Here is a 22,658-nt window from a genome sequence, read left to right on the forward strand (position 1 = left end):
TTTGCAGAAGTCAAAATGATGTGTTGCATTCAAAGACAAGTTTATTTTAAATTGTTTAACATCTTAGCATGTTCATCTCAAATGGAAGACGGTCATGATGGGATGAAGATCTAGTTTGTGTGGGGAATTGACAACGGGGTGCAAGATGGACGAAGTGCGCCCTCTAGCGGACATTGAGTAGATTGCGTACATCAGTGATTACGTCGTCATTAGTTCCTTCAAAATATCCTAAATCATCAAAACACAGTTGAGAAATGGAACCACACAATATTAGACATACAGTGAACCCCTGCACATTTGCAATCAACATTCTCAAATTTGCAAATTTCTTTGGAATCTACTATTCAGCTATTTGCTGAGAACTTTGGCTAGTTGCTGTTTTTGTGCTTTAAGGGAAACTGTTTTCTTAACATTTGAGATGTCCTGTTATGTTGGCCAATGTTAAATGCATCTTGTGAACTGTCAAAAGTGAAACTGAAAAAGTTTTTTTCCTCTCATAATGCAGTGACGAACTTAGTTTGCCATTACAATTTGTCCATATTAATGCTACCACGTTGTGGCATCTCTCCTCCATTATATAAAAAAAAAAAAAAAAATTGTAGGGGGAGGAATTAATCGCAGACTTTCTCTATTCATGGCAAAGAAGAGTTTCTTTCCCCCTGCCCTAATAGCGGAAGTTCACTGTACATCTCCCATTCAAACAATCAATCCAAAAACAAATATCTCATTGGAAGAGAAGTACTTTGCAAATCTCACACAACTGGACAAAGGGAGGATAAACTGGAGACTTTTTTCTTATGTATTCCTGAAATGAGTGACATTTCTTGTACTCTGTTCTTTTCAAAATAAATTGAAATTTGCACATCATTAAAACTCTCCGGGACATTTTGGAATTGAACGTTGTCATGTGCGGGATTGAGCTTCATCACTGATACTTTACAAAAAATTGTGGCAAGTGAGACGCCCTGATTGTCATTTACAAATTCCTGGTTTTCACATTGTTTTTAATTTGATGCCATATGTAGGCAGATGCTCTATAAAAGAAATGTCCACAGCTGCATGCAAGGGGCACATTGCACTTTGTCCGGCATTTTTTGGTTTTCCATGTATTTCCTCTCAGGTGCTCGGCTAAGCGTCTCGCTCCGGTGAATGTGTTTCCGCAGTTGACGCAGATGTAACTTTCGGCCTCGGCGTGCTGCACTCGGTGGCGCAGGAGGTGCAGACGGTGCTTGAAGGCCCGGCCGCAATGGCACCGGTGCGAGCGGCTGCCCCGGTGGAGGTAGCGGTGGCTAACGGCAAGGTAGGGCTGCCGTAAGACGGTGCCGCACTGTCGGCAGGTGCGCTGCGCTCTTGTGTTTGTTCGCTTTGTCAAGACCTGCCTTTGATTCTCCAACAAGGCCACGATGGTGGGTAGTGGAGCTGAGCATGCTAAATCAGGGCGCTCCGCATAAGAATACGTATGGTCCAAAAGGTGCTGTGCATTCAAGACCTGCTGAGTCTTGATGACAGCCTTGGACGTAATCTCTGCGGCCACATTAGCCAAAAACCCATCGTCCTGCTGGGTCTCGATGACAGTCTTGGACGTATTTGTGGCCACATTAGCCAAACAACGATCGTCCTGCTCAGTCTTGATGACAGTCTCGGAAGTGATCTTTGCGGCCACATTAGCCAAAAACCCATCGTCCTGCTCAGTCTTGATGAAAGTCTCGGAAGTAATCTTTGCGGCCGCAATAGCCAAAAACCCATCGTCCTGCTCGGTCTTGATGACAGTCTTGGACGTATTTGTGGCCACATCAGCCAAACAACGATCGTCCTGCTCGGTCTTGATGACAGGCTTGGGAGTGATCTTTACGGCCGGATTAGCCGACAACCCATCGTCCTGCTCGGTCTTGATGACAAACTCGGGAGTAATCTTTGCGGCCGGATTAGCCGATAACTCATCGTCCTGCTCAGTCTTGGGCGTAATCTTTGCGGCCGCATTAGCCGACAACCCATCGTCCTGCTCGGTCTTGATGAAAGGATTGGGCGTAATCTTTGCGGCCGCATTGATCGAGAACTCATCGTCCTGCTCGGTCTTGATGACGGACTTGGGAATTAACTTTGTGGCCACATTAGCCGGCAACTTCTTGTCAGTCAAGCCCGACGGTTTGTTGATGATGCACAACTTGGTGCTGACCACTGACGTGTGAACCCGGGTGACGTGGGCCAAAAAGAACTTTTCGTTGAGAAAAAACGACTTGCATATGGTGCACGTTTTGGGCATTGATTCGGGGCAGAAGGAAACCACCCTCAGACGGGGTTTGTTGGTAGGCTGGTGGTGATGGTGCGAGACCCACTTATTGAACACCTGACCGCAAACTTCACAGGCGTATAAGATGAGGCAGTGGTCCTTGAGCGCCTCCTGACTGGGAAAGAAAGCTTTGCAACAAGAGGACTGAAATAATCTCCCCGGGTAACCAGTGCAGTAGCGCAGATGTAGCTTGATGGAACTGAAGGGGCCTCGGCCACAGTCTTTGCAGATGGCGTTCGTGTTAACGGGGAGGATAAGGTTGCCACGACTGGCAATATGTTCAAGACCAGCGGGATTCGTCGTGCTTGAGTTTGATTCCTCATCTGATTCTGTGTCACTGAGATCAACTTGAGCCGCTTTGGGGTCAAACTCACTATCATCATCATCATCATCAGAAGAATCGTTTGTTGACTCATCCGTGCTCACGTCATCAGAGTCAAGCGGTCTTCCCAGTTCATAGTCCACGCGGTTTCCAGATGTCCCCGGGCTCGGGCTCAACCGCAGCTCCACGTTCGACGCTAGGTCACTACTTTCGTCTGCTGAGCTCAAGCAGTGTTCCTCATGCTTGTTCAGCTCCCACACGTTACTAAAACACTGAGAGCAATTCCAGCACACCGTCGGATTGTCTGCATTGTCCAAGTGTGAAGAAAGCGCCGACATGCGTTGGAAGGTGGTGTTGCAGATGTGGCAAGTGGCTATGAGGTTGTGGCTGGTGTGGTGGGACATCAATTTTGTGGCAACATTTACCGCATTTCACTTGTCACTGACCGGAATGCCATTCCGCTTGCTTGTTCGACCTCACCACTTTTATCGCTGCTCAAATCTTCTGATGAAAGCAACCCAGGGATAATCTGAAAGCAGAGCATTGCATTAAACGTTTTCCAACGGTCATGAAAGAGACTATGTGTCGAAATTAATTTAAGAAAGAAGAGTAAACAAAGCGGTTATGGCTCGTTTGATAACGAGTCTTAACATTGATGACCAGATTACAGCGAAAAGCACATCTCTTTGCCAGTAAATAGACGAAGCCAAGCACAATTGCCTTGGTATTCAAAGAAACGACAATCATATAATTAAACGTCACACCCTAATTTCTAAAATGGCGAGTTATGAACAAGTGATATAAAACCGTCCCGCAGACAAGGTTCGAATGATTCCATAGCGATTGTAAACAACTCAACTCACAGATAGCTAAATAACCTGTACGGTCTGGAAAGCTATGTAGGATTGTGGCCGGGACGAGCAATTTCCAAACGTTCGTGCTTCTATAACGCTAACATATATAACATTATAAAAGAAAGACAATATCCTTACGTCGATTTATTTGAAGAGAGCGATAAACGAATGATGAGTACCTTTAAAGCGGAAGAATAACGCGGTTTATTTCCGTTCCCAGAATGCACCGTGTTGGTACAAAATCAGAAATGAACGACGTTTTTAAAGCGTGTAAAATTAAGCAAAAACGAATTAAATAATTATAAGATTAAAGAGAATATATATAATGTGTCGTTCAATTTAAACACTGCCGTTAAATTGTTAATATGTTTCGGAACTATCGATGTTCTAATATGTTTCTTAACATCAACATTTATTAGACACATGTGCGTTTGATGTGTTAAACTAGAGCGTACCAAGCGGGCGGAGATTCTTTGTGAAAGGTAATCAGGGACACTTTCGTTCCCAACGGTTAACATTGGTTTAATCTCAAACTCACCCATAGCACGTTAGCGTAGTTTGTGTTTATTGACTGGCGCGTATTTTTTGTTTTGTTTTACAGAATATCTCCCCTTCAACTTCAATGTATTAGGAGCAACGATTTTTTTAAATATTGTGATCGCATTTTAGGCGAGCAGAATGTCTTGATCTCTCTTCCAGGCTAAATCAGGTGGCGCTAGCTAGCCCTGAGGAAAATAGGATATTACGACAACTGTCAATGTTATAAGTGATTACCATTAAGTGTGTGGCAAACATGTCAGAATCGGGCCACAGTCAACCTGGTATGTATGGACCAGGACGGAGGAGAAGACGACGTCGTGGTGATCGGGACATTGGACCTGCATGTCAGAACCTGTCCGGTCCCAGTCGGGATCGCGATTACCAACCACGAGAACGAAGGGTAACTCTTAACAGTCACGTCGATTATTCTGGCTTTCACCTTCACTGCTGTAACATGTGATTTGTCTTTTTGTTATTCCAGGACGGAAGTGAAGAATCCCCAGCTCCTTTAATTCAGAAGACCCCCATCATCCTAGCGAAGCCCCCTGGGGAGAGGGTATTCTACCTATTCCTAAATGAACCTCTTTATCACAAATACATTATTCTATAGTATCAGTGATGCCCTGATTGTAAAATAATAAGTGCTGCAGTAACTTATCCTTATGCAAAATTTACTAGTCCAAAATCCAACATGGTCTTTGTGTATTGCTGTAGGCCAAGCCATTACAAACTACGGCTGTGAGCGGAGCTCCAGTCCTTGATAAGCCAATCATGCTCATGAAGGCTCGGGATGACACAGTGAAGCCGCCAACTCCTCCAGAAGCAACAACCCAGCCTTCCGGTCCCTCTAAAGTGGAGAGGGAAGGCCAAAGACCCACCCAGCCCGTCTACCAGATTCAAAACCGAGGAATGAGTGCATCTGCAAGCAGCGCTGTGGACCGTAAGTTATCGACCAGTTCACTCTGACAATCGCACCAAAAATTCACAAATGAATTCAACCTAAACTGATCTGATTGCAGCTTTGGTTGGCCAATCTAAACTCATCCCACCAGAGAAGATGAAGCACAGCATCAAGCTGGTGGATGAGCAGATGAACTGGTGTGACAGTGCCATGGAGGTGAAATCATCACTGCATAGACTACTTTTCTTTTCATGCCTAAGCGTCAAGAATTTATATGCTGCCTTTTGTTATGCAGTACCTGCGGGACCAAACTGATATGTTGGTGGTTGGAGTCATTGGGCTGCAGGGAACAGGAAAATCCACTGTCATGTCTCTGCTATCAGCCAACGCCCCTGAAGAAGACCAAAGGTCAATAAGACCACAAAATGGATGTCATCTTGTTTGGTTGATAAAATTCCCGTGTTTGCGTATTTACAGTTTATAGTAAATACATTCGGCTCTTTTTATGTCTTTTTTTGGACTCAGGACATTCAGAAAACATTTGAAACGTCCATCTGTGCATGGGCGTGGGTTTTTCAAAATGTAAACAAAAGAACCCAGCCAGACAAGTTCTAGTTTCCAAGGTGAGATTAGTGCCACAAGGTTTCCAATTGCCCAATTGGCACAATGCCCTCATCTTATCACCATTGGATTAAACATTTTCTCACGCTACAGCCTTCAATTTATTTGTATAAAGCGTATGAGAGGGGAACAACAGAGAAGGGATGTTGGAAATGTATTTTTAAGTTTAAAAAAAAAAAAAAGTGTGTTTTTGAACCTAGTTGTTGCTGTTCACAGGGGTTACGTATTCCGAGCCCAAACTCAAGAGATGAAGGAGCGAGGGGGAAACCAGAGCACAGGAATTGACTTCTTCATCACCCAGGAGAGGATCATCTTCTTGGACACTCAGGTGGGAATCAAAGTCATAAACTTTGGAGCGTGACAAGTTCTATTTTTCCTCTTTTGTTTTGTTCCTTCAGCCAGTTCTCAGCCCCGCTATTCTGGACCACCTCATCAACAACGATCGCAAGTTGCCCCCGGAATACAATCAGCCTTACACATATGTGGAGATGCAGGTTAGCGACCAGCCATTGTTAAAAAGATAATCCGTACCTGAAGACAATGAGGCAATTCTGAATTAACATGACAACTTCCTTTGTTACAGTCTCTTCAGATTGCCTCCTTCCTGTTTACAGTGTGCCATGTGGTCATTGTGGTTCAAGACTGGTTCACCGATTTAAACCTCTACAGGTGGGGTACTTGTTTATCCGATACCGCTCTGTGTATAAAAAAAAAAACATGCATAGTGACACAAAGAGACATCCAACCCTCCCGCCTGGAATGTTGGGCATTTCTTCTTGTACTGTGACAGGATATTTGTCTTCTGCTCCTTTCATAAGCTCAGTTATGTTGTTCTCGCAGTTGGTCTAAAGGAAGACGTGAGGACAATTCCGGGCTTGTTGAGAACTTAGTGTACAACATCAGATGGGTCTTATTATTTACTTTCTTGGCTATGCAATTATCCACTAAGGTTTCCCATGATGGGGAATTATTTTGAGTATTTCAGAAGATTCCGTTTGCAATTTCGTGCTCGGCAGATTTTCCACCGCTATTGAAAATCAAAATCTAGAAGTGGTTATTTTTGGGTTTTCAGGTTTCTCCAAACGGCCGAAATGTTGAAACCTTCCACGCCATCTGCAAACCATGACAGCACGGGCTCGTCTGGCGGTGAGGACGGCGCAGAGTACTATCCGCATATAGGTGGGACTTGTTTACTCACTCGTCCAGCTACCTTTTTCAAATTCAAAAAGCTTCCCCGTCCCGCTTCTAGTGTTCCTCCAGAACAAGAGCAGGCGTGAGGACTTCTGTCCGAGAAATCTGAAGGACATGCATATGGTGGTGGACAAATTAATGGCCCATTCTCACCTCAAATACAAAGGTATGTTCTTCGTCACGTTTCATATTACGGTGTCCTGTCAACATGAAGCGAAAGAGAAAAATATATGCCAGAATTACTGCAAATCTCATGGAATATTTTTTTAAGGTTCACTGTCCATGCTGGACTGCAATATTTTCCCTGGCCTGGGTCAGAACTATATGACGCCCGAAGTCAACATGTTCCTCCTGCCCATGCAGGACATGGACGGCGAGGATAATCTCACAAAATCAGGTGAGGCAAAAATGAAAATGGCTCAGCTTTCATGTCTTTAACTCTCAATTGTGTTTTGTTTAGGGTCCACTCTGACGTATCCCCTCTTCTCCTTGCTCCCGGGTTACAAGGGACACCCTTCCTTCTCCACCATGATCTCCAAACTGCGCAGCCAAATATTGGCCATGCCCCGCTGTCAACTGTCACACACCATCCTCACTGAAAAGAACTGGTGTGTAAACAAGCTGCTGCACGTCTTGTAGAAAATGTGATCATTTCATATTTTAAATCACTCGACCATTTATTTATTTTTTATTTAGCAGAAAATGCATGTTTTTCCCTTACAATCCAATTTTTACAGGTTTCACTACGCGGCTCGAATCTGGGATGGTGTCAAAAAATCCTCCGCCCTCTCCGAATACAGCCGCTTGCTGGGCTAAAAGCACCGTAATGCTTTTCTAGAAGGCCCCCAGCGACATGGCTTGGAAAAGTTTCCGCAGGCTAAGGAGGACATCACATGGGAACGTGAACCGTTTGGAACGCCCTGTCAGACTACCTGGCCTGTATCTTTTTTCTCTGGGAAATTAAGTGCAGCGCAGCGGTGGGAGTTACGCCCTGCACCACATGGGTGGGAAAGAAAAGCAGGACGGACATGTCTACGCATGATGAAACGTCCGTTATTGAACCCTGTGACTGCACTTTTGTGGTTGAAAAGCCAAAGCTTTTCTCATAATATAAAAAAAAAAAGTCTTTCATTCATGTAATGTTGAAATAAAATTTCACTTTTGTCAATAACTACAATACTCTTCAGATTAAAATTTGAGACGCGTTCTCTTCTCATTGGCATACAGGATATTCAAGATTGACATTTCCACTGAGCACAAGGCCGGATGCTGAAATTGTAGTCTTGCTCTTCAACATCAACATCGTTGTGACGTGATAATGGCATTAAAGAAAACATTGTGGCTCTAAAACGGCCTGGAACATTTGATTACTTTTGTTTTCTCTGCTTGCAACACGACCAGCTCCGAGTGGAAGTAAAAAATAAACAATTGCGTGACGATGCGTGTGCATCAATTTTGTTTTTTTACCAAAAGAAGAGGAAATGATGGGAGCGGTCGAAGGATAAGACACTCCTTCTAGAAGTAGACTACATAAAGAAGGGAGGATCTAATAAAAAGTCACTTGCTATCACACAATGCATCACCTGCTGCTGCTCGGGATTTTACTCCTTCCTCAAGGCAAGTTTTTGCGTTCTTGTGTGTGTTTAAGATCATCAATAATCCATTTATGACAGAAACTAAAGTCATAATTTAATTTCTTTCCAAAGCCTCGACACTGAAGTGTTATCAGTGCGCTGCAGGAAGCTCACCTACCTGCATCGACACAACAGAAGAGTGCCCTCCACTGGCGACTCATTGTAGTGCACTCAAAATAATCGTGTATTCAGGTACTGCGCATGTTATGTGTGTTATGCAGTCGGCCTAAACACTATCAGGAGTTCTAAAATCTGAATTTATATTTGGTAATATCAAATTGTAATAATTTAATTCCAAATGTATATTCTCTTCATTCTGTATCGTTTCTCTTGGCCGCGTGACATTTTTTAACATTTTTGTAGGCGAGTCGGTTATTGCAGACATCAATGGGAAAAGCTGCAGCGTCGCAGAAGACTGTGCACAAGCCTCGGTCAATTTTGGTTTCACCAGGACTGTTCTCAACAACCAGTGTTGCACTACCGACCTGTGTAACAGCCTCCCTGCACCGGGTAACACATTTTGCTATTGCTTCCTGAAGCTTTTTTGCCTTGGTGCCAGGATTTGTGGATTGAAATTAGGCAAGATGATTTTCTCTTCCAGACTACAGCAAGAGCAGACCCAATGGTAGAAAATGCTTCACTTGCAATGGCCTACAATGCAATGGCACTGTGGAATGTCAAGGCAATGAGCACCACTGCATCTCAACGATAGGTAACGGTCCTACATAACTCCCCAAAATATGAGTCCTTGATGCCCACAAGACTTTGTTTTTCAGTGGACTTGAAGGGCCAGAAAGTAACTATGAAGGGCTGCACCTCCAAGCAAATGTGCACCAGTACGGAACAACTGCAAGATTTCATCGGGACTCAAATCAGCTGCTGTGAGGGTGACTACTGTAACAACAGCAACAGACCAAGAGCTGGATTCCTGATTTTGGTAGCACCAATGCTGTCTTTGATTACATGGCCTTAAATTGTTGGCAATCTTTTTACAACTCAGCCATTCTTTATGTAGAGGAACAATTATTTTTTCAAACATGAGGTAATTGAACAATATGAGAGTCACAAAAAATCAATTAATAAAAAGCTCGGGGAAATTGTTTCCCATTGTGTAATACAAGGCATCAATGGCATTTCAATGTGGAATTTGCGCCCCCTTGTGGACTCAAATAAGAAAGCCCTTTTTACATTTCCGCTTCATAAAAAAATTAAATGTCTACCCTATCCTAGGAACATTTTAGTGTCCTCAACATAACATTAGGGGACTTGATGCATCATATAAGAGGACATCTTAGACAATTTTAACACTTTTGAAATAACTCAACAGTCTTTCCCATGAATAAACCTGCCAAACCACACATATGGAGAGATACACTAAAATGGATGAATTACTTTGTGGCTGAACTGCAAATGACCACCAGTTTTTGCATACAAAGCAAATCGGACATTTCCTCTTTAAAAGTGATTGTGTGTTCCTGTTGGAGTGACTGATTGATTGACTGTGTTGGAGATTAAAATTGACTATGCAGAGTCATCAATCAAGCAGTGATCAAGCTGTATTGTTACTGCTGTGATAAATCCTAGCCACCCTCGATCTATTAATAGCAGACTTTAAAAATGGGAAGGGAAGCAACTTCACGTTCAGCGTCGAAACATCAAGACGAAGGACCTCATCTGGTAATCCGACTTGGTTTAACATGCAGCTGTCGAATGTGCTGATGTTTGTCCTAATAGGTGTTAGTTTAATCTTTTTTTTCCAAAGCTACAACTTTTCCTGTGATGGGTAACCTGGCATCCTACAGTTTCATCACCCCAAATTCAAGGAGATTATCTTGGGGACGGCCCAAGGAGGACACAGTCAAACTGGAGGATTTCTTGACCAAATGTGAAGAAGATCTCTGGAGCGTCAAACGAAAGCAAAGTCGCTCTGTGAACAAACTCCATTTGACGGAGAGTGTTCATTACGTCCACCTAACTCTGCGGGAGCAAGACGTTGGTCATCCAAATGGGAACGGAATGCTGAACCGTGCTTTTGTTGGAGATCCGTGATTTGCTCCAATCCGCGAGACCACCGATGAGTTTTGCTGGGAAATGAGGCCTAAAAGAATTGTTGTGGTTTGACTTTATTGTTATGATAAGTTGTTGCTGCAGCACTTGCTTTGAAGCAGAAAGGCCTTCGCGTTTGTTTGTTCATCGTGTGAGAAGAGGAAATCCTGTCATGATCGCACCTCTGACTTCCGGTACTGCTTGTTGAGGATTCATTTTATTTGAAAATATATTCTGGTAACTATCATGTTTCTATTGTTTTGCCTTTGGCTGTTGTTGGTTTTTTTGTTCTATAATTTTCATGCATTGGGCTGCACATAACACTATATAACTTATAATGCTTATGTTTTATTATTTATATATGACGCAAATTCAGATGAATGAATTTTAATTTTAATCTTCAAACTTGTTTTGTTCATTATTGTTGGCAGGATAAAAAGACAAAATCAAATTTTGTAGCACTTACATGCTGGATTGATGGCAAATTAATCGCAGGGCGCCTATAGGGGAAAGAAAATACACCAATGGATAATTTGGTCTTCGATTAATTTTTGGGGGGGATTGTGAGAGGAAGTAGGTGAACCGGGGGAAATATCCACACAAGAAGAGAACATGCAGTAATTCCCCTTGTGAAAATACTGAAACGAAAGAAGCTTAACTAAGAATGATGGTGGTTTTATGAAATGATTAATACTGTCCACAAAGCAAGAATAAAAATACAAATAGGGAAGTCAAGGCAGCAAAAACAGAAAGGTTCCGTTTGCAGAGGTGGAAACGATGCTTGCGGTGTTTACTCAAGTATTTAAAAAAGAAGATTTTTGTTTTTTAATTTGGGGAGGTAATCTAATCACAATGAATAAAACACAAGTGATGACAATGAGGTGTATCTTACTTTAAGTTAGTCTTGTAAACCAAGAACAATTTGGAGGATTTTGGCTACTATAACTAACCTATGACTTTTTCTTCTTCATTAAATGACAAAATAAAAAGTTGAGTAAAACGAAAGGGTTTTTTTTTTTTTTCTTTTGCATGTGGTTGGATGTGTTGCTGGCATAATATAGTCATCCTGTCACACTGGGGGAGGTTGTACTTGTTGTGCCACCGCCTAGAAACATCCCAGATTTTTTTTGCTAGTCACATCGCAAGAGGACACAATGAATACTGTAAATACTTTTCTATTATTTCTCTTCTTTTTCTCTAAAGGTAGGGCTTCGACTCTTGATTTCAATATTTGCCCTTGATAGAGAGGATTTACATGTTCCATTCTGTTGCAGTCACATGTGTTAAGGCATCATCCTGGACCATTGAGATGCCATCTTCAGTGAAAGGACTTCTTGGATCTTGTGTGGTGATTCCCTGCTCATTTGACTATCCCAATCTACACGAGGCCATTAAGGAGTTTACTGGGATTTGGTTGGATCCAGGAAATTACCCCATCTATCACCCCGAGGAGTCAAAGATAAATAACCTGTATCAAGGTCGAACCGAGTTGGTGGGAGACGTCAGACAGAAGAACTGTTCGCTGAAGATCGACCCGCTTCAAGAAAGCGACAAAGGGCCTTTTCATTTCAGGATTGAAATGAAAGACGTCGAGAATTTCTCGTACCGAGACAAGACTGCCTCCATACAAATGATACGTAAGTTATTTGAAGTGGAACTGAGTGTAAGATTGAAATTATGAGCAATACTGCAAATATATTTACAGTTCTTTAGCTAAATTTAGCTTTTTTTAGTCAAATTTGGAATCCATGTGTCATTTGGTTTTCCCAAAACAAAACAGAAATAGAAGAAAAAATAAAAATAATAAATAAATTAAAATAATAATAATAATAATAATAATAATAATAATAATAATAATAATAATAATAATAATAATAATAATAATAATAATAATAAATATTTATTGTTCCCAAAAAAATGAGGAATGCTTTTCCATTTTTGACTTAGTTGAAAAACAGATAATGGACAATTTGAATTTCTATTTCCACTTAGGCATGAGTATATAAAAATAAAAAATACTATTACACTTGAAAAAGATCAGTTCATTCTCGGGAGAAAAATACAAACATGACATCACACAAAGCCAAACAAATGTGCACACTCACACTACCAAATTTTTTTTGTTCCATTCTAACATTTTTCTGTATTCACAGATACACCAAGTCCTGTCAAATTAACTGTGATGGAAGACAAGACTCACCGACACGTGATTGCTTCCTGTTCTGTCACTCACTCATGCCCCCCCTCTCCTCCTATCATCCTCTGGAGTCACTTCGGACGTCAACTTTATCAGACACGACCCTTGAAGGACGGCCAATGGGAAGCTACGTCCACGCTGACCTTAAATCTTCCAGATGCTAATAACAACACACATTTGCAGTGCCGTGTCATGTTCAGCGGAGGGCAACAACTGGAGGCATCCAGAATCATAAATGTGGAATGTAAGTAGAAGTTGCTGGTAGATTAAAAAGAGCAGAGAATCAAGAACATACAGTATGTATGTTTGTATATCCAAAGACTGCACACATATGAAGCTCTCATGTTTTCATGAGACATTCTCATGCTATTTCATAACCTGGTAGAAAAAATAGAAATGTGCCATATTGTGCATGTCCATGTTATGAGTTACTTGTAATTCCCAACCAAGTGTGAATGGTTGTATCCTGCCATTTACACGCAACCAGTCTGCAATTAGGTGAGTTTTTCCATAAACACCACAAAAAAAGCACTGTAGTCATACACACTTTACTCGATTTCCTTAATTTCACTGCCAGTGTGTGTTCTTCTTCAGACGCCCCTGTGAATGTAGGCGTCTACTACTCCGCAAATATAAAGGAGGGTGACGCAGCACGTTTTGAGTGCAACTGTGATGCCAACCCTCCCGCCAGCAGCTACGAGTGGCATAACCAAGACGGTGCCGAGCTGTACAAGGGCAGAGTCTTCATCCTAGCAAATATCTCCAGACACACAGGGGGCCTGTACTGCACGGCTATCAACGCCATTGGGAACAAAAATTCATCACCCGTGGAGCTTAATGTGACGTGTAAGTAAATTTGACTGACATTCAGTAAAGGTTATTACTGTATTTTCTGGACTATAAGTAGCTCCGGAGTATAAGTTGTACCGACCATAAAATGCATGATAAAGAAGAAAAAGACGTATATAAGTCGCACCGACGTACATGTTGCATTTTTGGGGGAAATTTATTTGACTAAATCCAACACCAAGAAGTAAGTCGGCAGCAACAGGCTGAAAGGTACGGTATGCTAACATTACATAAACGAGGAACCGAGAATGTGCCTGACCTAACATATTAAGAGTTATTCAAATGACTATAGCATAAATCACATGCTAACAAATTTCTAGAACCATCCGCGTCACTTCAAATTATTGAATTTACTTATGAACAGCTCCTGGAAGTACAAGACGCAGTGCTTCCTCTTCTACGTGACTCATCGTTAGTTGCAGTTTCAATTATTCTACAGGCCTAGAGCACCCTCATGCGGTTTAGTGTGAAAACAACATGTGAAGTGATGATGAATGTGTTAAAAATTATACATTGTACAACAATAACCATATGTATCATATTCTCAAAGAATAATTAGCTCCAACTACCAGCAGTATATCATTATTTCAACAGCGTTACTCACCTAAAACGCAGCACAACAGCAGCGTTTCAGTCGGGAACTGGCAGAACTCCCGCTCACCGTTAATTACTTCCGGGTACAGAGGACCCCCGTAGTTGTCCCAGGTGCCTTATTGAAATTCCCAAATACTAGCCAGTGGCCACTGATACGATACAATACTATTTGCATATAACGTGTTCAGATTTGCAAATAACGTGTTCAAAAACATAATTCAAAAAAAAATAATTAACATGGCGGGTGAGTATGAATGTCCATTCAAATGTTCTAGAAACCACCATGGGCCCCGCACAATTTATTTTTAATTTATTTTATTTATTTAGCACACACAAAATAACCCAAATGTCATATGAAGAAAAAAATTAAAGCAAATAAAAACATGCACAAGGAAGACTAGATTTCCCTCAGATTTCAAGTTAAAATTAAAGAAAGTTTTTATAAAAATATATTATCAATCAATTAGCCAACCATTTTAAGTAGGCAATCAATGTGCTAAAATATGACCCCACCCCTTTCTGTTTTGCTCATAGATCCACCTGAGATTAAAAGCGTCTCATCCTGCTCCTTCGAGGGGGAGATGGTAAAGTGTGTGTGCATTGCAGAATCCAGACCCCCAAGCAGTGTCGAGTTCTTCCTGAATGACACAATCCTTTCAAGGCCTGACATAGACCGGCATGATGCCCTTACCATCGGCACTCTGCGAGCATTTCTTCCATCTTCTGACTTGATCTACTGCGTGGCGAAGAACACGCTGGGCAGTGTCAGCGCCCCCATCCCTTTACCTGCTCAAAGAATGGAAGGTGTTTTACTCGATTGAATTTCCAGTTTGGATGACGTAAATTGTGACTTTTTCCACCCCATTTTGTTTTAATATAGGCAAGATGCTGTATCTTTATATTATTGTTGCAGCTGGAGTTGTTGTGATGCTGGTGATTCTGATTCTCTTAGTAGTGCTGATAAAAAAATGGTAAGTAACCGCAAGACTACAGTGCAACTTTCAAAATTGCGTCCTCTGGTGGACAAAATCAGCAAGTGCAGTTTAAAAATAATAATAATCATAATTTCACTGGGGAGTGGGGAACCAATACAGTACCTTAAGTTTTCACTGAAATTTAACATCTCAACAGTTCTGCCAGCAGGGATAGCTCAAGAGTCCCGTCTGGCTCAGAGGATCCCCGTAAACCTGGAGAGGCCCTTAAAAATGTCGTAGCAGCAAGGTTCAATTTTCATTATTCTCATTTGATTTTTTGATATTGGAAACTTTCCACCTGCAATAAAATGTATCATCTTCTGACTTCATGTCCTCCTCCAAGGAAAAACACCAAGGCTACCCAAGATCAAGGCATCATGCACGACGAACATATCTATGGCAACACGAGTGAGGTTTGTGAATATTTCCTGGGACTTGTTTCATTTTATGTTGACTTTGAGTGAAACTTGTTTTTCTCACAGGTCGAGTGGACTATAAACTGTGATCCAATTTACGGCAATGTGTAAAGAGGACCTACAGGTTCTCTATTTGTGTTGTTGTGTGTTTCTACACAGTACTGTTTAAAATTTATAGTTTTATGTTTTTTTTATGTCATATTTGAGAATAAATTTAGAATTGTTGCACCTTGCACAATCACGCAAAGGAGTATTTGAGCTGAAAATATATTGTCAAATAAATGTCTCAACGTTTATTTTGGGGATCTCAAACATTTATCATACCTGACGTCATCACAGTGTTTTGTTTTGGAACAGAGTGGGAGGGAAGTTTGCTCGAAATTTCCTGGTGGTAAGAAAAGTACATGCATATCCACTGGATGCCGTTTCCAATTTGAATCTCTTGAAATGCGCAGAGCAGAAGTTTCATAAGTGCTCACGACACAGGAAGTGAGTTGACAAACCCATTGAGATTGCGCAAGACAAAGAAGAACATTCCCTGAACTGTTATCGCCCACGTTTCCATTGGTCATACTTACCACTTTTTACAGAAAAAAAAAATTGTCTTGATTCATATATTAATCTTACACCTATCCATTTTCATGGCCAAAAAGGAAGACTCGATTGTGTTATTTAGTCATATAAGACACATTTTCATATATGTCGTGATCCCCTCCTCGTGCGTCCGTCTGACATGACGCTTGCTGCAACGACATTAGGCAAAGTCAACTCGAGTCAGGATTCAAATGAATTCAGTGTGGCTGTATTCTAACCTGCACATTAACATAAACCGGTTCCTCCACAACCTTCCCGTCTGGAAGATTTTTATTGTCTTGTTTGTTGTGATTTTCTTCTCTAGAAATTAGAACACATTTAAAGAGACCAAAACACACACAAATAATGCAATGGTGGTTTTACATACCTCGTCGGCGGGTTTGGAGATGCTCTACTAAAGTTTGCATAATGTCCAGAGCCCCCCCTCAGAAACGATTGTGACCTGGGAAAAGCAAGTGACGGAACGACAGACAGACATATTGGATAAATAAATAGATGAATCGATCGATAGAGCGAGCGATCGTTTGTCCGTTAGTTAATCAAGGAATAATGATCGGAAAATCAGTCACGATTTGTTTTGATTTTCTTGAATCGCATCACACTCCAGATTTAATGTAATTGATTGCTTTTGGCATTTAAGAGTTTTTCATATGATGATTATGGGATGTTGTGTGTAGAGTTTTAAGGGGAACATAATTGATTCCATTTTTGAATGAGTCTGTATAATAAAATGTTTAGTAAGATTGAAACTCACCTATTGTGCTTTTTCCAAACAAGAAACCCAGCAGCGAGAAGGATCCCGACTGCCACAAGCGGCACAAAGATGGAGATGTAGATGGTTCGCCACTTATCTCTGTTCATTGGAGCTGTCAAGAATAAAAACATCTTCATCAACAATGTCAACAATTTGGGATTTCAAATGGAATTCACATACATTGTTGACCGTTTGGGAAGGCTGAAGTTGGGAAAAGAATTCCTGCGAAAAAAGAGACACCTAATATCATGATATGATTTAATTCCGGCAGTAGTTGACATTAAAGTAGATTCATACCTGGATTAGGAGAGACTTGTGCAGCATCTGGCCATCGGTACAAAAGAGTTACACAACAACATTACTTTCCATTTGAAACAACGACAACAATATTTTGGCATGATGCTTACCTGATGCAAATATCGTGACACTTTGTTCATAAAAACTATAGTTGTCATTCTTGGCAATGATCCTGAAGAAAATAACCAGTCGGCTGTCCATTAACTCTTGAATCCTGAGTGTGCAACTCTTTTCGCTTTTCTTTCCTAACAGCCTGGTCTTTCCTTGGTACCTCTCCACCACAAATGTGCTATTGGGGTGATAAATGAATGCGTGGCGATCCCTGTCGAAGGTATTAAATCTGCATTTCTCCGGCAGTTTCCAGAAAAGCTGTAGGTTTCCCGTGTGCTGATTCGGCGGGTAACTGAACGTACATGGGATGGTCACACTTTGGCCTTTCACCGCAGTGACGTTTCGGTTGACTTGCAAACCCCATGTTTCACCTGGAGGAAAAATAAATGAATAAAAAAATAAAATAAACAAAAAAATAAACACCATGATGCTACTCACCTTTTGAATGCGCAGCTAGGAAAAGAACGATGATCGTAAACTCAATCAAAGGTTGCAGATAATCCATGGTAGACGATCCCAAATCCGATTCCAAACTTGTCCACTACATGTGTCAACTTTTAAACAAGCAAAACCCGAAGACAAGAAAACACCTCAAACTTGAGAGGAGAGTTCATTGCTGGTGAATCCTGATGGTGATGTGAAATTTTTGGGTGTGTTTCCTGTTGCTTTGCAGTAGTGATTTACAAAAAAGGAAGTCGGTGAATGTTCACTACAGTAGTGTAAAGCAACAAGTTTGTTTCTGTTGATGTGTTGTGATATGAAAAATCTATTTTAATATAGTCCTCTGTTGTGCAAGGAAGCATATAGGGTAAATAATTTGCAGTTTTTTTTAATCAAATAGCAAAAATTTTGAAAAATTGAAATGTCCACTCAACTCTTGCTTGTGGTAGGAATGAGTTCATTAATCTAACAAATATTTAGAAAATGTTACATTATTAGTCGATTTAAATAAACTGAAATGGATGGATTATAACTTGAAAAAAAAAAAGAGGTCACTTAGTGACACCGAAATATTTGCTTTATATCACAGATGAGTCAATCGTGAGAGACCATCTTGTTTCACTCTTTCAACATCCTCACTTTGTCTGGGAAAAAGATTCACCACCCACACTTTTCCAGTTATCAATGCAAGAACTGCAGTGTCTGCTTTTTGTGTTTAATCAACAAACGCCAATCAATCAACAACCAAAAAGACTAAGAAAAAAAGACACAAAAGCTCAATGAACAAAAAGCCTACTAGAACACATAGAGAGAGACAGAGAGAAAGAGAAGGGAAAGAGAGATGTGCTATTTCCTTTATTCACCACTAGGTGGAGAGCGGTATTGACAAATCCAAAGTGAACTTTTGAGGCTTGACTCAATCAGTACAACTTCAGTCTCATGACGCGTGTGATAGAAAGTGCAAATCTGCACAAGAGTTCCCCAAAAGAATCAAGAATGAAATCCGAGAGACTTGCAGTTGATGATGGATGACAGGTTCCGTTCCAGCGCGGTTCAGCGGTGGGCTGACAGTGTGCGAAGACCACCCAGATGGAGCTTGTGACTTCAGCGGAGGAGGAGAACAGCCAAGCCGGACGCCAGGAGCCGCGCATCCGCTCCCGGAGGAGGCTGGCCGGGGTCAGCTCGCCCGATCTTGCCGCCGCACGGCTCACCTTGCCCGGTGTCATGGACGCCGAGGGGAGGGTGGACGAGTCTCGACTGAGAATGCACATCTTCAAAAACGGTATCAATGCTTGATTTGATGATATTTAGCCATTGCTGTTTTGCAAAATTCTCATAGAATTTAAACAATACGCATGCCTTTAACTTTGTAGTGATTATGCAAGTGATTTAATTATCCCATAAAATATTTATTTACAGCTGTAACTTCCATTAGTCTATTTTAATTTAATATGCCCATGATTCTGAATAACTTAAAATAATAGTAATGATTATAGTTATTGAGTCAGAACTTTCAAAGTTATCCCCCCCAAAACGGACCAAATTGGCCTAAAAATAACATGCATAAATTGTCTTAATTAAAATAAAAGTAATAATTTTCACGTCATCACCTCCAATAAACAAAACAACTTTCAATAAATGTAATAGTAATATTTTTATTAGTGCCGCTGAATGAATTTGAACAAGTCTATGACCCTTAATAATAGATAAATAAATAGTCGAGAAACAAACTAGCTAAAAAAAAAAAAAAGCCTTGTGGATACTGAAACAGAGAGTTGCTTATGGTCTCATGCACAGAGGTTGAAATGGTTTTTGCTCGAGGCAGTCAAGTGATGCTTTGCCCTCATTGTCCAGGAAATCATCAAACATGCAAGTGCACAGTCAAACAGCCCCTCAAGCAAGCGTTGTTATGAAAGTCAAATGGAATTTGAAAAGAAGGCAAGCCTTTGAGGAAAAAAAAAAAAGAATAATCACGAGGCTTGAACAAAGATGGTGTGTGAAGCCAACAAACGAGGCTGCAGTTAAATTCATATTTTAGAGCTGACGTTGTAAGGTGAATATACTTTAAGTAAGCCATCATCATGGCAAGAGGGAATAGAAAAATATATTCCTGTATGTGTTGGAACAATAAGAAACATGGATGTAGGAATTCAAAGAAAAAGATTAAAAGATCAGCAGTGCAAAATATTGCGTAACAGAGCGTCTCAAATCCTCCAGCAGCAGAGCAAAGTTCACTACATCTGCCCTTATGTCCCACATCATTGATTCCTGTGACCTGTGCAATTTTTGGGATATTTTTTTTTTAAATCTATTTAAAGGTGGGTATGTCAAGAGTATTAATTTTCCTTATAATTCCCACGAAAATCTTAATCCATGTTCAGCATTAACCACGGGGAAAATTTCATACCATTTCTAGGTGGCGTATCTCCGAGTGAGCGCGGCCTGGCGTGGCGCTTCCTGTTCGGGATGTACTCGTGCGGCTCGACTGCTTTAGAGCGCCCTCTGCTTCAGGAGCAGCTGGCTGTGCGTTACCAGGTTATGAAGACAAAGTGGCAGAACTTCCTCCCCTCTGCTGTACAGATTCGCCTCAACGGCACTGATGGTAATCACCCTCCAAAAAAGAGAGGAAGTCTTGACCGTAATTATGATTGTCTATCGAATGTGATTGACAGCTGAGCTGGTGGCGGCGGTTGGATATTTTAACCAGAGGCAAGCACTGGTTCAGCAACGGGTCGATGACTTGAACGACGAGGTTCGAGACAGGGTGACGTTTTTGGAGCTTCAGGCGCAGGTTTGTTTGCTGAGGACAAGTGATGGGATTGTTGTTTTAGTCTTGAAATTTAAAAATAAAAATTGGTTCTTTTTCAGATATTGTTTGAGCGTGTTTCGTTTGACCAGGAAGAACTTCAGGAAGCCATTCGGATTATTAACAAAGACGTCCCAAGAACCAACAGAGGCCTGAGCTACTACCAGTATGGATCAGATTTTTTTATTTTTTATTTTAATTGTTAGATTAACTCATTCACTGCCAGGCCAGTTAAAATGGACATTTGACGTTTATTGCCGTCAATGGGAGCGAATGAGTTAACTCTACAACAGCACTTTTTTTTTTTTTTTTTGTATTTTGAATTTTTTATTTGCTTGGATAAGTAGTTATTCTTCTATACTTTGGGAATTGTATAACTGTTTGTGTGTTTTTAGAGGTGAAGGTTTGGGGAATCTGCTGGTGCTGCGAGACATCCTAATCACCTATGCTGCTTTCCATCCAGGTAATCAATAAAGAACTTACTTCATGTTCTTTAGCATGGGCTCACCTCCAATTACAACTTTTTCTCATGCAGAGGTGAGTTACGCCCAAGGAATGAACGACCTCTGCAGCCGATTCCTGGAGGTCATGGACTGCGAGGTTGACAGTTTCTGGAGTTTTTCATGCTACATGGAGAAATTCGCCAAGGATTTTCGAGAAGATGGCCTGCACAGAAAAATAGGTGGGGTTGACATGTTTGTTTCACGTTAGGAAACAGAAGTTAAATATTGACTAAATGTCATTTAGAGTTGGAGGCGGCCCTGTTAAAGGAATTGGACCCTCAACTTCACGTCCACTTGGTCACAGACAGCATGGAGAGCTTCACTTTCTGTCACAGGTAATATTTAAATTTATATGTTCACTTGCAACCCTTATTATGAGCCACAGTCAAATATGGAATTATTTATGAGTGTTTGTTTGTGTGTGTGTGCATGTCGGGGGGGGGCACACAAGATGGCTGCTGCTAGGCTTCCAGAGAGAATTTGAATACAGCGATGCATTACGCTTGTTCGAGATCCTGAGCTGTGATCACCTGGAGCTCATCACCCAGCAAGTAGACCGAGCCCGTTACCAGGAAAGGGTAGCCCAAAAATATTGTACAGGTAAGAGCTTGGGCTCTATTTTTATAGATAGGTACCTTGAATCTTGAATATAAAGCTAATGAAATATTTGATTGGCCAGAAAGGAAGTCGGCCGTGAGCACTCCCACAGCGTTGCAGCCCTCCCTCTCCCCTTTTTTTTTTTTTTTTTGCCTTGTCTGTAGATGAGTGTGATCCAGAGCTGCAGGCCGTCAACACAGACTTTACGTTTGAGCTGTTCATCTGCGCAGCCATCCTTTTGGACCACAGAGACACTCTGCTGCAATGTCAAGATGAAGTCCAGCTGATCCAGTTCACCACCAGGTTTGCATTTACACTCACTAGACCAATTGTGCCAATTGGTTTAGTTTTGATTGACACGGTTAACAAAATGTTTATTGTAGAGGTTTTAGATTTTAGCGATGAAGAACTCCATCCACATATATATGTTTCTAATAAATTGTAGGTCTAATTATCGGCCAAAAATGTCCTTTGTAATGAAATATAATGTACCCTTTGACCTTCGCGCAGTCTTCAGGGAACACTGGACTTGAACAGCACACTGAAGAAAGCGGAGCAACATTTCTTCAACTACTGCAAACGTTGCTCTTGGGACTGCATGAACTGCCGCTGTCGAGCACACAAAAGCAAAGAAGAAGACTTTTTATATCAGCTTCGCAGTTTATTTGTTTTAAGATAAGACTGACTAAGTTAGTCCTTGTGACTTTTTTTGGAACAAGGCTCCAAAACATGTTTAAGGGGTTAATGCAATATTTAGCTACTGAGGTGACAGATAACAGGTGGTGGTAGTAACATACTCTGGTTATATTTAAAATGATTTATGTAACAAGTGTGTATATCCACGTTTTGGACAGTGACTGAAGGATTGGGCAGTGAGTGAAAGAAAAAAAAAGTCAACCTTTGTTAATGTTCACATCCCAAATAATTTTGTTGTCTTTGCTCTTTTTAATACAAGTATGAATAAAAGACTGAAACAATGTAGTTGCATTTTTTTTGTTTGTAAATTAACAATGTAAAATTAACACCAGTTCTTAGTTTTTCATCAAAAACATGCTTACGTACACGTTCAACAATTAAATAATTAGGTAGCAATCAGTTTGTTAATTTTGAAAAAAAAAATGTTATT

The 22,658-nt window shown here is 41.0% G+C and overlaps 5 protein-coding genes across 10 annotated transcripts; 3 read left to right on the top strand and 2 right to left on the bottom strand.

Annotated features, from left to right (window-relative positions):
- Positions 1 to 23: 23 nt before the first annotated feature.
- Positions 24 to 3,760, bottom strand: si:dkey-79d12.4 (zinc finger protein 91). Of its 3 annotated transcripts, none has more exons than XM_061288735.1 (2): positions 3,646 to 3,760; positions 24 to 3,141 (listed from the first exon to the last, which is right to left on the bottom strand). In XM_061288735.1, the coding sequence occupies exon 2, from the start codon at positions 3,014 to 3,016 to the stop codon at positions 977 to 979; it is 2,040 nt and encodes a 679-aa protein (XP_061144719.1). In that variant the 5' UTR covers positions 3,017 to 3,141; positions 3,646 to 3,760; the 3' UTR covers positions 24 to 976. The 3 variants fall into 3 exon arrangements, with proteins under 3 accessions (XP_061144719.1, XP_061144718.1, XP_061144721.1); XM_061288734.1 differs by having other exon boundaries at positions 3,605 to 3,745; XM_061288737.1 differs by lacking the exon at positions 3,646 to 3,760 and adding an exon at positions 3,476 to 3,615.
- Positions 3,761 to 3,951: 191 nt separating this feature from the next.
- Positions 3,952 to 8,079, top strand: smg9 (SMG9 nonsense mediated mRNA decay factor). The gene is made up of 13 exons (XM_061288783.1): positions 3,952 to 4,406; positions 4,488 to 4,562; positions 4,721 to 4,946; positions 5,026 to 5,123; positions 5,203 to 5,315; positions 5,745 to 5,856; positions 5,927 to 6,022; positions 6,112 to 6,197; positions 6,601 to 6,707; positions 6,778 to 6,885; positions 6,991 to 7,116; positions 7,180 to 7,327; positions 7,457 to 8,079. The coding sequence occupies exons 1-13, from the start codon at positions 4,260 to 4,262 to the stop codon at positions 7,533 to 7,535; spliced, it is 1,521 nt and encodes a 506-aa protein (XP_061144767.1). The 5' UTR covers positions 3,952 to 4,259; the 3' UTR covers positions 7,536 to 8,079.
- A 3,351-nt stretch (positions 8,080 to 11,430) lies between these two features.
- LOC133160759 (myelin-associated glycoprotein-like) lies at positions 11,431 to 15,725 on the top strand. Of its 2 annotated transcripts, none has more exons than XM_061288773.1 (9): positions 11,431 to 11,562; positions 11,674 to 12,036; positions 12,553 to 12,840; positions 13,191 to 13,442; positions 14,574 to 14,843; positions 14,920 to 15,010; positions 15,171 to 15,260; positions 15,357 to 15,426; positions 15,496 to 15,725. In XM_061288773.1, exons 1-9 carry the CDS (start codon positions 11,439 to 11,441, stop codon positions 15,538 to 15,540), a joined length of 1,593 nt encoding a protein of 530 aa, XP_061144757.1. In that variant the 5' UTR covers positions 11,431 to 11,438; the 3' UTR covers positions 15,541 to 15,725. The 2 variants fall into 2 exon arrangements, with proteins under 2 accessions (XP_061144757.1, XP_061144758.1); XM_061288774.1 differs by having other exon boundaries at positions 11,445 to 11,602.
- Positions 15,726 to 16,029: 304 nt separating this feature from the next.
- Positions 16,030 to 17,845, bottom strand: LOC133160818 (sialoadhesin-like). 2 transcript variants are annotated; one of them, XM_061288887.1, is made up of 9 exons: positions 17,624 to 17,844; positions 17,488 to 17,556; positions 17,185 to 17,396; positions 17,075 to 17,101; positions 16,958 to 16,999; positions 16,778 to 16,889; positions 16,391 to 16,465; positions 16,242 to 16,323; positions 16,030 to 16,172 (listed from the first exon to the last, which is right to left on the bottom strand). In XM_061288887.1, the coding sequence occupies exons 2-9, from the start codon at positions 17,547 to 17,549 to the stop codon at positions 16,098 to 16,100; spliced, it is 687 nt and encodes a 228-aa protein (XP_061144871.1). In that variant the 5' UTR covers positions 17,550 to 17,556; positions 17,624 to 17,844; the 3' UTR covers positions 16,030 to 16,097. The 2 variants fall into 2 exon arrangements, with proteins under 2 accessions (XP_061144871.1, XP_061144870.1); XM_061288886.1 differs by having other exon boundaries at positions 17,185 to 17,556; positions 17,624 to 17,845.
- A 684-nt stretch (positions 17,846 to 18,529) lies between these two features.
- Positions 18,530 to 22,509, top strand: si:dkey-238d18.4 (TBC1 domain family member 15). Of its 2 annotated transcripts, none has more exons than XM_061288824.1 (10): positions 18,530 to 18,908; positions 20,043 to 20,228; positions 20,299 to 20,417; positions 20,495 to 20,598; positions 20,828 to 20,895; positions 20,968 to 21,114; positions 21,180 to 21,270; positions 21,387 to 21,535; positions 21,697 to 21,835; positions 22,043 to 22,509. In XM_061288824.1, the coding sequence occupies exons 1-10, from the start codon at positions 18,716 to 18,718 to the stop codon at positions 22,209 to 22,211; spliced, it is 1,365 nt and encodes a 454-aa protein (XP_061144808.1). In that variant the 5' UTR covers positions 18,530 to 18,715; the 3' UTR covers positions 22,212 to 22,509. The 2 variants fall into 2 exon arrangements, with proteins under 2 accessions (XP_061144808.1, XP_061144809.1); XM_061288825.1 differs by having other exon boundaries at positions 20,525 to 20,598.
- The last annotated feature ends 149 nt before the right edge of the window (positions 22,510 to 22,658 follow it).

The sequence above is a fragment of the Syngnathus typhle genome, linkage group LG10 (genome assembly GCF_033458585.1).
Source record: "Syngnathus typhle isolate RoL2023-S1 ecotype Sweden linkage group LG10, RoL_Styp_1.0, whole genome shotgun sequence".
Classification (NCBI taxonomy): domain Eukaryota; kingdom Metazoa; phylum Chordata; class Actinopteri; order Syngnathiformes; family Syngnathidae; genus Syngnathus; species Syngnathus typhle.

Bases quoted from the DNA above. Each gene is read 5' to 3' on its own strand.
- LOC133160759 (XM_061288773.1), top strand. From the start codon at position 11,439: ATGTGTTGCTGGCATAATATAGTCATCCTGTCACACTGGGGGAGGTTG. The intron at 12,037-12,552 runs GTAAGTTATTTG...CTGTATTCACAG, and splicing joins TGCCTCCATACAAATGATAC to ATACACCAAGTCCTGTCAAA. The intron at 15,011-15,170 runs GTAAGTAACCGC...ACATCTCAACAG, and splicing joins GTAGTGCTGATAAAAAAATG to TTCTGCCAGCAGGGATAGCT.
- si:dkey-238d18.4 (XM_061288824.1), top strand. From the start codon at position 18,716: ATGGAGCTTGTGACTTCAGCGGAGGAGGAGAACAGCCAAGCCGGACGC. The intron at 20,418-20,494 runs GTTTGTTTGCTG...GTTCTTTTTCAG, and splicing joins TTTTGGAGCTTCAGGCGCAG to ATATTGTTTGAGCGTGTTTC. The intron at 21,536-21,696 runs GTAAGAGCTTGG...CCTTGTCTGTAG, and splicing joins AGCCCAAAAATATTGTACAG to ATGAGTGTGATCCAGAGCTG.
- LOC133160818 (XM_061288886.1), bottom strand. From the start codon at position 17,690: ATGGATTATCTGCAACCTTTGATTGAGTTTACGATCATCGTTCTTTTC. The intron at 17,000-17,074 runs GTATGAATCTAC...CTTTTTTCGCAG, and splicing joins ACAAGTCTCTCCTAATCCAG to GAATTCTTTTCCCAACTTCA. The intron at 16,173-16,241 runs GTTAGAATACAG...ATGTCGTTGCAG, and splicing joins CGGTTTATGTTAATGTGCAG to CAAGCGTCATGTCAGACGGA.
- smg9 (XM_061288783.1), top strand. From the start codon at position 4,260: ATGTCAGAATCGGGCCACAGTCAACCTGGTATGTATGGACCAGGACGG. The intron at 6,023-6,111 runs GTTAGCGACCAG...CCTTTGTTACAG, and splicing joins ACACATATGTGGAGATGCAG to TCTCTTCAGATTGCCTCCTT. The intron at 6,198-6,600 runs GTGGGGTACTTG...TTGGGTTTTCAG, and splicing joins ACCGATTTAAACCTCTACAG to GTTTCTCCAAACGGCCGAAA.
- si:dkey-79d12.4 (XM_061288735.1), bottom strand. From the start codon at position 3,016: ATGTCCCACCACACCAGCCACAACCTCATAGCCACTTGCCACATCTGC.